This window comes from Mycteria americana, chromosome 10 (genome assembly GCF_035582795.1).
Source record: "Mycteria americana isolate JAX WOST 10 ecotype Jacksonville Zoo and Gardens chromosome 10, USCA_MyAme_1.0, whole genome shotgun sequence".
Lineage (NCBI taxonomy): Eukaryota > Metazoa > Chordata > Aves > Ciconiiformes > Ciconiidae > Mycteria > Mycteria americana.
The window spans coordinates 8616220-8628922 of NC_134374.1; the positions used below are offsets into that span (position 1 = coordinate 8616220).

At 40.6% G+C, this 12703-nt stretch overlaps 1 protein-coding gene across 1 annotated transcript in view; it reads left to right on the top strand.

The window, feature by feature from the left end:
- The window catches only part of COL4A5 (collagen type IV alpha 5 chain), a 90558-nt gene that overhangs the window by 39216 nt on the left and 38639 nt on the right, over positions 1 to 12703 (top strand). Inside the window, exons 6-19 of the mRNA XM_075513134.1 lie at positions 40 to 102; positions 885 to 938; positions 1663 to 1689; positions 4627 to 4707; positions 5747 to 5809; positions 6347 to 6382; positions 6481 to 6522; positions 6628 to 6720; positions 8903 to 8956; positions 9064 to 9120; positions 11336 to 11380; positions 11481 to 11534; positions 11712 to 11753; positions 12222 to 12354. Of these exons, the coding sequence (XP_075369249.1) occupies positions 40 to 102; positions 885 to 938; positions 1663 to 1689; positions 4627 to 4707; positions 5747 to 5809; positions 6347 to 6382; positions 6481 to 6522; positions 6628 to 6720; positions 8903 to 8956; positions 9064 to 9120; positions 11336 to 11380; positions 11481 to 11534; positions 11712 to 11753; positions 12222 to 12354 (844 nt within the window). The remainder of the gene's footprint in view (positions 1 to 39; positions 103 to 884; positions 939 to 1662; positions 1690 to 4626; positions 4708 to 5746; positions 5810 to 6346; positions 6383 to 6480; positions 6523 to 6627; positions 6721 to 8902; positions 8957 to 9063; positions 9121 to 11335; positions 11381 to 11480; positions 11535 to 11711; positions 11754 to 12221; positions 12355 to 12703) is intronic.

The following is a 12703-nucleotide window of genomic DNA, read 5'->3' on the forward strand; positions in this document are numbered from 1 at the left end:
CTACAAGCTAACTCTTCTTTCCTCTTTTCCACTTTAAAGGGATTACCAGGACAAGATGGGCCACCAGGACCTCAGGGTATACCAGGATGCAATGGAACTAAGGTGGAATCCCTTTAAAATTCTTAACAATGCAACAATAATATGATAAAGAATTCTTGTTCTCCTGGCTGTAGCCAATAGCTTTAGTTTATTATGTGTGCAGTACTTGATGTTACTGAGCTGTGCAGGCAATTCCAAGATCATTCAGACTTACACACACATCTGAGAGAAGGGGTCATGGTCTGGTACTTAAAGCACAAGTTTTGCCAGAAATTGCCAGCACCAAGACATAACATTTATACTCTGCAGCCAATGTTCTTAAATTCTTTGTTCTAATCCTTAATTTTACAGCTAACAACTGAGAGGAGTGTCTGATAATTAGATCATATACTGCATCTCATCTTTGTAGTAGACCCTTGCTACCAAGGAAAACTCATTACCTTAACAGTGGGACTTTTTAATTATTAATTTTTAATAATATTGCATTGAAAATACTGATTCAGTATCCTTGTTGGAAGGAGTCACTTTCATTCTAACATGTTACTTAGCTTCAGGTTATGATCTTTCCATAAGAGAAGTTGATCTTCTATAGCACTATGTGTGTTTTCCATCTCTGTAGTATAGTACTTTGCCCAGAAGTATGTGAAAATATCTGAATGTGGAAAGTTCTGTTTCAATCAGCTGTGTAATTTAACAAACCATTTATCCTATAGCTTGTTGCAATACAATTTGCTACTCTGGAGTCATAAGCTAACAATGAAACTGGACTTTTCAGTCAAAATTTGTTTATCTGTTTTTGTTATGTTTTGGTTTGGTTTTGGCTAATCATTTTCTTCATCCCTAAGGGAGAGCGTGGATTCCCAGGCAGCCCAGGTTTTCCTGGTTTACAAGGGCCTCCTGTAAGTAAAAGATTTCCGGGTCAGCTACCTGTAATCCACTGAGAGACTTGTACTTAGATCTGTGAAAGATCAGATAGGTATCAGCCTCTTTTTGCAGTTGGTCTTTTAATAAATAAGAATTTTTTTTTTATGGTTAATCACAATATCTTAGATGTCCAATAAAAGAGTGAGCTTTTCTGCTGCATGCTGTGGTAAAGCTAATAAAAAGCCCTTTGAATTCTCACATGCTGAGATGCTTTCCCACACCTGCAGAAAAATACAAATACATGCATATGTATCAGAGAAGTAAGATCTTGATACTGTCATCTGGTACATCTAAAGAGTCTTGCTGGTGATTAATGGAGCAGAAAAAAGAGACAGTGTGGGGTGTTTTCATTATAAAACATAAGGATGTACAGCAAAGTGACTGTCAGAACCAAAGTACAAACAGAAAGAAATGTAGTAGACAGGATGGATAATAGGAGGCAATAAAGAAACAAATTGCTAGGAAATTGAAATGTAGTCCCTTTAATGCTCAGCATTCACTGTGAAAGTACTTCTCTGATTTTTCCATTTGATTCTGAAGATCATAAAAATTTTATTTTCTCCTGTTTCATATCTTTCTTTAGATTTCTCTCTTTAATGCCTGCCTCATGGTGTAGATCTGATTAGTGGTTTGCAAATAACGTACCAATGATGTATTTCTATTGACCTTTCTTTTATTTTTTGTTTCTTTTAAACAAAGGGACCCCCTGGTCTGCCAGGTATGAAGGTAAGTGTTCTGTACTCACACGTCAAAGTACTAACCAGGCATGGGTGTGCAGTGTGATCTGGCATAAGTTACCTGATTGCTTTTATACAAGACCATGTGCATCCGTTGGAATCTGGAGTGACATTCTGCAGAAAGCTTAGTGTTTCTAGGCCACTCCAGTGCAACTAACTGGAAATTCTGCAGTGGCTTCTTTACTCAATTTGGGTCAGTAGTTCCAGAAGTAGCAGGCTTTTTTCTGAAGCTGGTTTCCTTGGGAGTGTGAGGGACAGTGTCTGTTTGCATTGTGAGGCATCAAGTTAGCAAAATGCCTACAAACACCCAAATGCACCAGTAGTCTACCTGTGCATGCTCAAGAACACTACTAGAGACTAAACAATAGTAACTTAAAACATCCAGTGAAGAGAATAGTGCAACGTCTTATGTTCCTTTTGGAAACATGTTCTACTGTATAGATTACTACATAGATGGCTTTTTCTCCTAATGTAAATAGTCTCATAATCTGATTTTGGACCTTAAGGACATCTTTTATTTTGTAAGGGGTTTTTTGTTGTATCCTTGACCTATTCGAGCATGGGCCAAAACATCAGTTTTGGTTCAAATCTATTTGAAAGGAAACTTGACCCACAGAATTATTCCAATAAACTCCTGAGAGATTTGTTCATTGTTCTCTGATTACCCAGCCCCCCGAGTCGGGAGATAGGGACGGGGACCAGAATGGAGCCCCCATAATCCCAGGGGGAAATGGTTAGTGACCTGCTACACCACTTAGACATTCACAAGTCTATGGGGCCTGATGAGATCCACCTGAGAGTACTGAAGGAACTGGCAGATGTGCTCACCAAGCCCCTTTCCATCATTTACCAGCAGTCCTGGCTAACTGGGGAGGTCCCAGTTGACTGGAGATTAGCGAATGTGACACCCATCTACAAGAAGGGCTGGAAGGAGGACCCGGGGAACTACAGGCCTGTCAGCCTGACCTCGGTACCGGGGAAACTGATGGAGCAGATGATCTTGAGTGCCATCACACAGCACGTAGAGGATAACCAAGGGATCAAGCCCAGCCAGCATGGGTTTAGGAAAGGCAGGTCCTGCTTAACCAGCCTGATCTCCTTCTGTGATAAGGTGACCCGCCTTGTGGATGAGGGAAAGGCTGTGGATGTTGTCTACCTAGACTTTAGTAAAGACTTTGACATGGTTTCCCACAGCATTCTCCTGGAGAAACTGGCTGCTCATGGCTTGGATGGGTGTACTCTTCACTGGGTAAAAGACTGGCTGGATGGCTGGGCCCAAAGAGTTGTGGTGAATGGAGTTAAATCCACTTGGCAGCCGGTCACAAGCGGTGTTTCCCAGGACTCAGTTTTGGGGCCAGTTCTGTTTAATATCTTTATCAATGATCTGGATGAAGGGATCAAGTGCACCCTCAGTAAGTCTGCAGATGACACCAAGTTGGGCGGGAGTGTTGATCTGCTTGAGGGCAGAAAGGCTTTGCAGAGGGATCTGGACAGGCTGGATCGATGGGCCAAGGCCAATTGTGTGAGGTTCAACAAGGCTCAGTGCTGGATCCTGCACTCGGGTCACAGCAACCCCATGCAACGCTACAGGCTTGGGGAAGAGTGGCTGGAAAGCTGCCTGGTGGAAAAGGACCTGGGGGTGTTGGTTAACAGCCACCTGAATATGAGCCAGCAGTGTGCCCAGGTGGCCAAGAAAGCCAATGGCATCCTGGCTTGTATCAGAAATGGTGTGGCCAGCAGGACTAGGGCAGTGATCGTCCCCTGTACTCGGCACTGGTGAGGCCGCACCTCGAATACTGTGTTCAGTTTTGGGCCCCTCACTACAAGAGAGACATTGAGGTGCTGGAGCGTGTCCAGAGAAGTGCAATGAAGCTGGTGAAGGGTCTGGAGCAGAAGTCTGATGAGGAGCGGCTGAGGGAGCTGAGGTTGTTTAGCCTGGAGAAATGGAGGCTGAGGGGAGACCTCATCGCTCTCTACAACTACCTGAAAGGAGGTTGTGGCGAGGTGGGTGTCAGTCTCTTCTCCCAGGTAACAAGTGATAGGACAAGAGGAAACGGCCTCAAGTTGTGCCAAGGGAGGTTTAGACTGGGTATTGGGAAATTTTACTACACTGAAAGGGTTGTCCAGCATTGGAACAGGCTGCCCAGGGAAGTGGTTGAGTCACCATCCCTGGAAGTATTTAAAAGACATGTAGATGTGGTGCTTATGGACATGATTTAGTGGTGGTCTTGGTAGTGTTAGGTTTATGGTTGGACTTGATGATCTTAAAGGTCTTTTCCAACCTATATGATTCTGTGATTCTGAGAGGACAGCATAACACTGGTGCTGGGAAATTGTGATTATTAAGCTGAATTGTTTTTCTCAGCTCCTTTTCTTCCCCATTGTTTTAAACACATTAAAAGGCAAGCTGATCAGAACATATACTTTTAAAACAAACATCTTCCTTGAAATCGGTAAGAAACTGTGCTTCAATATAGAACATGAAGCATGACTATTATAACAGCATACTCAGCATTAATCTCATGAGGTGGGACATTGGAAAAAGCTGAATAAGCCTTTTTTCTGTTGTGTCCTATCCATTGTTTTCACATGGAGCTAGAATGTCTCTTTCTTTTGTGAAGCATTTGTATTTCAATCCCCTAATCTTTTGACATTTAAATCAACACTGATATATTTGTACATATAAAAAGAGAGCTTTTAATAGTTGGTAGTTTAGCCATTTAGAGTCCTCCAAATATGCAAGGATCTCTCCCAAAAAGAGTTATTCTCGGAGAATCTAGTACTTATATGAAAGAGTGCTGCTAGGCTGTAGCATAAATCTGAGCCTCTCAGAGTCTTAAGAGGCACTATGTGTCCTTTGGAGTCAGAATGGTGATAAAGAATTGTAAAAAGTGCTATTAATTAAAGTCAGCTCTTTTTCTTCTAGGGTGAGGCAGGTGAAATAATTACATCCTTGCTGCCAGGACAGAAGGGCGACCCAGGATTTCCAGGTCTTCCAGGGATACCTGTAAGTTGTGTAAAGTACTATTAGGCTGTGTTCTGCCAAAAAGATAACACGAGAAGTATTTGCATTACAGCACGATTGGAACATTTGGTGCTAGGGGATCCATAAGTTTATGTGGAGAGGCAGGGCTCACATTTAATGTACCTCTTGTTTATGGCTGGAGAGGAAGGAAGTGCTTCCGTATTGCTCTTAATAGGGTGACCCATAGAGGCCAGAAAAGGTCCCCTGGTCAGGAAAGTGGTATCCAGCAGACAGCAGTACTCACAGTTACGTACTTGCTTCTCTGTTTCCCCTGGCTGTTCCCCCTTCCTAGACATTCTCTGTATCAGTTCTGGAGCTCCTTTCCTTTCTTCACCCTGAGGTAAAGCAAGTAACATCTGCCTTTCTGGGCTGTAGCCACTATTTTGGATGGTGGGAAGAGAGGGTAATGTCTCAGCTGTTCTCCTCATGTTGCACCTTCTGAACAGTGTTTCTGTTCTCCCAGCAGTCTTCTGTGAAAACAGCTAGTGACTCCAGGCCCTGTGCTTCCCCACTGAGCCATTCATTGCTTTAGTGGAAGAACAAGGGGAGCAAAAAATGAGTCTATCGGACTGGACAGAAGCCAGAGACTCCCATTTCCTGGTACAGAGAGGCAAGCCCCAGGCTATTCTGACCAGACTGAGCCTGTTAGCATTTCTGTTCCTCTGATCTGTGCTTCCCTATTGTCTGTTTCTGGCTGGGAGGAATCACAAATACAAAGTGTTTTGTTGTTCTCTCTCAGTGCATGAAGAGAAAGAAAGCACAAAAGTAGTTCAAAACAAACAAAAATCATTCCCTTATCCAAGCCAAAGAGATGTATTGATGTTGAGAGCAGAACACTCCTAACACGATGTACACTCCTTTAGGCCTTTCCACAAGGACAGATTGGTAGGTTAGTGGTCAGCTACTTTGATATGACGTGTATGGGGTGCCAGCTGTTGGGTTTTTGTGACCTTGAATGTCTCACTTCCTCGCCCCCCCCCCCAAGTTGCCCCTCTCATAGCCTCCTCCACTTTCTCAACAGGGCCCACCCGGTGCCATGGGAATACCAGGTCCAATTGGCCCTCCAGGGCCCCCAGGTTTGACAGTAAGTTGCTTTACCCATAAAGTGTTAAAATGGGGCAGGTCAGTAAAGTGCAGAGATCTTGGTAGTCAAGACTTGGTATGAAGATAACAGTAACCATGCATTCAGTCCACCCTGGAGCTGCCACTATGCACATTTAAATGTGATACATTTGAAACACTCAGCCTGTTCCCAGACCTCTTTTTGCTTTAAATCATGCTGAATCTTTGTGCGGGCTCCTTATTTGTGTAAAACCTGAGGGACAAGATTTAGCTTATTTAGACCAGGATGATTCTTCCCTTAATCTTTAGTACCTGACTGTTTAATTTTATTAGACTCTCTCACTTAAAAGAAGAACTACTTTTTTACATATTTGTGAAGTTGAATAGCATGAGGAAGAGCTCTCAGAGGAAGTCAAGGTGCCTTGTCAACATGGGTATAATGCACAGGAGTCAAAGTAGCAACATTGTTGGGGTTTTTTTTGTTTGTTTGTTTTCTTCCACAAAGGGGCATGTAAAGTGCTTGGAAATTACTCTTTTTGTTTGTTTCCTTTTTTAATAGGGACCTCCTGGTCCACCAGGGCTACCAGGACCTAAGGTATTTTCTTTCCCTCATTGATGGTGGTGGTGGACTGTTTTGTTTTTCTTTCTGTTCATTTGTGACTTCTAAGGGCTGATGAGTTATACTTTTTGCAGGGTAATATGGGTTTGAATTTCCAAGGACCCAAAGGTGAAAAAGTGAGTAGGTGATCATGATATTTTTGCTTATTACTTTCAAAATACTTATGCATGCCATTTTGGCTTGTATTGCCTGTAACAAACTGCCATCTTCTTGCACATTAGGGTGAACAAGGTCTTCAGGGACCTCCAGGGCCACCAGGACAAATTGGAGAACAGAAGAGACCAAATGACATTGAGTTTCAGAAAGGAGATCAGGTGAGTGGGAAACTATATCCATCTGCAGTGAGCATGTGATCAAGCTGCATAAATGCTCACATCCTGCTTACTGCACAGGTTTTATTATTTTTTCAAAGTACCAACTATTTCAGACCTGAGTATTTTTCCTTTAATAGAAGGCAGGCCAGTCGCGTTAGGTCAGTTACTTCCCTTAGTAAAATAACTATTCTTAAGCAACTCTCTTAAAAGAAGTTCACAGTAACAGTAAAAGCAGTTACAGTATTCTCATTCTTTGGAAGACCCAGACTGGGATTTTCAAAGCTCTCTGGGGATTCAGATTCCCATTAATTAACCAGCTATGTCATCCATTGTGAAGAGGTCTTTCAAAAATTTTAACTCTATTTCTTTTTTTTTTTTCTTTTTTTTCCCCCTCTTTTTTTTTTTTTGTCATTAGTGATACCCCAAGATCTTTCTTCCTTGTGGTCTGAATAAAGTGCTTTCCCTGTTTCTGCCCTCTCAAAAGTAAATATGAAGCCATATTATAATAGTAAGCTCAAACTGTTGGTTTGATTTGTATGGATCCTTCCCCACCCATAAATGCCAAAAAGTCCTTGGAAGAGTTGCCATTTTTGAAGTTACTACATTTTTTTCCTTTTTTCTTCACTGGGGAACATTTCACAGTACCATTTGATTCTGGGTGCCAGTCATAGACAATCTGAGCAGCACCAGCAGGATCATGGGTGCCTGGATTTCATGTTTTCTTTGAAGTTTCTGTGGTATTCTCAAATACCACCCTGAGTAATAGAAGAGTTGAGGTAGATACTTTGAGGCAAGAGTGGTGAGTGATCGTTCTTATGCTCTCGTTATTTTGCAAATGTCACTGTGGTAACTGAGCTTTAAACTGTTAGTTTCCTCCATCTGTATTTGGATCAGTTCCTTGCTTTCCACCTTTTCATCTTGGGAAATGTGTCAGAGAAGAAAGCTTTGGTACGCAGCAGTATTTTATTTTGGCAGGGTGTAGGACAATTCTGCCCTTCATCTTGATCAAAACCATTTGTTATCCTTCCTTTCAGAAGAACATTAGGCACCACTAAGGCATTCCCTAGAGCTATCCACTGATGTACATTTGCAATGTGCAGTCATCGTAGAAAGGTCTCAGTCTCTGGTTTTGTCTCTGTTTTACTGGATGGTAGGACAGAAGGTAAAGAGCAGCATTGTGTGTCTTTATAGTTCTAAGAAAACACAAGGTGACATTTTGACCATGCTGTAGTTGAAGCAAAAATTCATCTGACTTTATTAGGGTCAGAGTAATTTGCCTCTGTCATCAGGGATCTCTGAAGGACTAATTATACTGGCATTAGGTTATACAAATGTACAAAATAAAAGCATTGTAACTACATTCCTTTTAAAGCATTAAGACTTACAAACACAGTCTGAGTGCATTGCCTTTGACTAACATTAACAATGTTTTCAAAGTTTGAAAATTTGTTTTTATTTCAACAAAGGCTATGCTTTGTACACAATCAGTAAAAAATTTCAACATTATACGAAGTTCTGGTGTGTACCACCACCTATGACCTCTGACTGAAAAATCAAGTGAATGGATGGGCTTGTAAAAGTCTGGGAGGCCTCCAAGAAAATAACAGAAACTCTGCACAGAAACCTTTTATGGATTCAATAGCCTGTAACTTTTCTTTAGGTTAATGGTGAAGAGATTTAAGAACTTCTACAAAGGTGTAACAAGACAAAATAGAAACCCTAACTTTTTAACACAGTGATCCTGTGATACTTTTCTGACGAACACACTATTGATCCTGATGGCCTCACAATTTCAGCAATTACCAGTAATCTAATGACTGTTACTCCTGTCATTTCAGCAGGATCTGGCATTTGTTCTTTCTTTCTTTCCTTTTTTTCTTCCTGCTTTTTATTATTGTATAGCAGCTGCAGGCCACCAAACCAGCTGCTGCAGTGCACGCAGGAGGCAGTTGTGTCTTAGTGGAGTGAATCATCTAAATAAACAGGATAAGCAGTTAATAAAATTTATAGATGCACTTGAAGTTCCACACAAAGAAAGAATAAATATGATCCTTTGCTGTTTTTATAGTACTTGGAAATCTGGATGACAGAAAAAAAAGATTCTATTTAAAAAAAAAAAAATCAACTGAGCTACTAGGGAGTGATGGCTTTAATCCTCTTTTTCTTTGCCCATGCTTGACAGGGTATTCCAGGTGATCCAGGCCCACCAGGACTTCCTGGGCCACAAGGCCCTCCTGTGAGTAGTCCTCTTCTAGTTCTTTTTTTGTTGCATCTGCATCAGAACTGTAAATTCATTCTACTCTGACTTGTGGGCTCAGTTTAAGATGACGTTTGTGTGTCCAGGGTCTTCCCGGTGGCGTAAAAGGTGAAAAAGGTGAGCAAGGAGAACCAGGCAAAAGAGTAAGTAGTCTGTTTAATCAAACATTTATCTTTCCAATCAGTGTTATCTTTGAGAATTAAGCAAATGTTGAATTCAGGTGGGGCCGTCAGCCTCTGGGTAAGAGACAACTTTTTTTTTTTTTCCTTCAATAACCTGGCAAACTAGTAGATGACACATCTGATTCATAAAAGTGCTTCTAGCTATGGATCTCTCAGTGCTTTCTGATAGAATTATCTACATGTAGATCTTAGTTTTGGGGGCAGGAGAAACTAGTTTGAATGATGTTATCTGGTTACGTGTGGAAACTGTTCAAAGTTGTTGGACTGCTTAACTGAAGCAGCAGTTTTAGTGTTTCCTTTTAGAGAGGGTCTTTTCAGTTTGCTATGTACTAGGTTGCCAAGCAGCATGAGATTGGTATATATTTAAGCTGGTCTATGTAAACTCGTTCTCAGTGGGTTTACTTGTGAGGTGGGTCAAAAAAACAAGTCTCCGAACACTGCATTAAGACCAAAAGTCCATTTGTCACTTCCCAAGAGACTACTTCAGTTTGTGTTATCTGGGGAGGGGACAAGTCAGGATAGCTGCATCTGGGGATAGCATGAGTCACTTTGTTCCTGTCTAGACTCAAATCCATCCTGGAATTTAAATTTACTTGGATATCACAGCTCAGAAAAGCTGAGGAAGATCATAGAAGTGCTAAGAAATAGTATGAAAATAACATGGGCTGGACCAGCAAAGAAAAGACAAGCTGCTACCAGCTCAAAGCATTTTGTATTTTCACTTTCACAGCTACCGAACCCATAGTTTCATCAACATAATGGACCCCTTTGAAAACCAAGACACAAGTCTTGCTCAGGTTAATTGGACAATATATAAACACTGTTTAGAAACACGTTGGTAATAGGTTTTCCATTGGGAAATAAATACAATGGGAACAAATGTTTGGTATTCTAGATAAAATCCTTCTTAGCTGCTGAGATTTATAGGAGGGCTTTGATTTGCCTTCTTTAAGGAAAATAACAAACGAGGCAGATTTACAAAGTCAAAATTCTCATTGTATTTTGAGTGGTTTTTGAATTGTATTTTCCAAGTTGCTTCTTTCTGCAAAAGTAAATGGGAACCACATAAATTTGCAAAGTTCTGAAAGTACAAAAGTCCTGAGGGGACATGGCAGATGCCTTTTGCCAAAAGGTTGTTTACCACCATTTTTGTTTGGTTTTATTACTCTGAATTTGGGCATATTGTATACTTAAAAGTGCAGTTTTGTGATTAAGTTACTCTAAAGCTGCCTTTTAGGGCTCCATATGATTCTGTGTGGCTCAAACCCATTTCAGATATACTCATAAAAATGTCAGTATATGTAATCAAACAGGTAGTTCCGCAAATTCACAGGAAATCTTAAAACCTCATTTTTGAGAATCAGAACTCATCACTAATAATAAAGAATCCACAAATCACATGATACTCTAATACACTATATCTATCAGGTCTTATTATCAACTTCTTGGTGATTGAGAGTTGATCTTGGCCCTGTGGTAAAACTTAATCACCTATTCTAGTTATGTTCTAGCAGGTGTCCCCCATACATACTGCTTCTGTAATGCTAACAATAGAGTTCTATTTGTCTTGCCCATGAATGGTCTGGAGTAAAGGGGAGCTTGCACTACTTTTATTGTAGCAATGACAAATCTGTTCAGCAAGTATATATGGTTTTTAGAAGTCACTTCTTTGAGCAGAATTGCACTTTATATTTTTGTTGATACTATTCTTCAGAAAATTGCATTTGGTTTAAAGGAGAGTTAAAATTCAGACACAAAAATGTTTGTATTTAATTTCACTGGTCACATTATACTAATTTCCTAATTAAATATAATATTCTAGTGTTTAGAGAGTTAGGATCTGTTTTCCAAATAAAGGATTTCTCTAATGTTAAAATAAAGGGAGTTATTAAGCACAATGAATCAGTAATAGTTAACTGGAGATCACTTTGTGCTGTATTTGCACAATGTTTCTTTGAGGCTTGTCATGTTTTTGTGCTCTGGTTTTCAAAATGAAAACCTCAGTTTAGATAACTCCATTGATTATAGTTGGTTGATATCTTTGAGGTATTTGTCACAAGGATTGCGTTCTAGAGAAAGTTTGGTTTATTGAAAAATGGGGAATAAGTAACACTGTTTCCATAAGAATCTTCACCACTGAAGCATTTTATTTCAATACATGTTTATGTCTTTGAAGGGAAAGCCTGGCAAAGATGGAGAACCTGGTCAGCCTGGTAGGGATGTGAGTACCTCATACATTTCTAATCTAAGCAGACTCCTTATAAGCTTTTCTTCTGAAATGGAGAAGATCTGAGTGTGATTATCTTTCTCTTTTCTTGAAGGGTTTACCTGGTGGGCCTGGAATAAATGGTGCTCCAGGAAGACAGGGTGAAAAGGTATACCAGGTTTTTTGTCATTATTGCTATAGTAGCTTGAAAATCTGCCATCACTGAGTTCAGTTCTGGCTGAGTACTAATTGCATTGCCTATGCTGACACAGTGTTGAGGAATCTTTGCAATAACTTTCTGTGTACTAATGCGCAGTATAAAAAATGCTCTTAATTTCATTGGTAGGGTGAAAAAGGTGACATTGGTCCCCCTGGTCCTCCTGGAATTGTAAGTTGAAAGATCCTTTCTTCTCTTTCTGCATTTGGTTGACAGTGTTGTCTCATCATGGTTCTTGGGTGACTGTGAGTCCCATCTCCAGGTATAACAATAACAGAACCAGTAAAGATTTAATATGTTCACTAATAGAAATGATTGTTTCCTTCTTTCAAGATAGATTCTGTGCTCTAGGATTTGCTAGGTTACAAACACAAGGCTAGACTATAACCTCAGACCAGCAGAAACTGAGTCAGCTTCACTGAAGCCTGTTCCAACCATGTTGGCTTGGCAGTAAAAGCGCTTCCTATTGGGGAGTGCTCTTTACTGGAGTTTTACCTGGTAATTCAGTGGAGCGGGAAAAGCATCCTGTCATTGGTGTAAAGTTCAAAGTATGTTGAACTTTTCCTCCCTCACATCTCTTTACTGTTTAGTGACTCTTTTCTTGGCAAGTTGTTTCACATGAACATGAAACATTTACAGGTCATTTCAAGACCAGGCATTGATGCAACTGTGGGACCAAAAGGTAGCAAAGGATTGCCGGGACTTCCAGGAGCTAAAGGGGAGCGTGGATTCTCTGGTAGGCCGGGCCCACCTGGCTTGCCAGGTTCTCCAGGTAAGAGTGCAGGCATTAAATTAAGTTGTATGCTGAAATGTCTGAATGGATATTTAGCTTCACAGTCTTTTCACACTCCTTTTGACAGATGGACTGAGCAGAAAGTGAAGGCAGAACTATTTAGAGTTACCTTTGAGTTTGAAGGGTAGTCCTTAGCTTATGGGGATAATATGAGGAATTCTGAACATTCGTTGCCCCTGCTATAGTGAACAGAGGATGCTAATCATCAAGGCTGTCAGATACTAGCTTAATGGTCTTAGGGGTAATTTATCTCATATCACTTACCTATAATATACATTATCCATTGCCTTACACAGAGAAAGTATTGTGTACCAGAAGTCTGGTACCT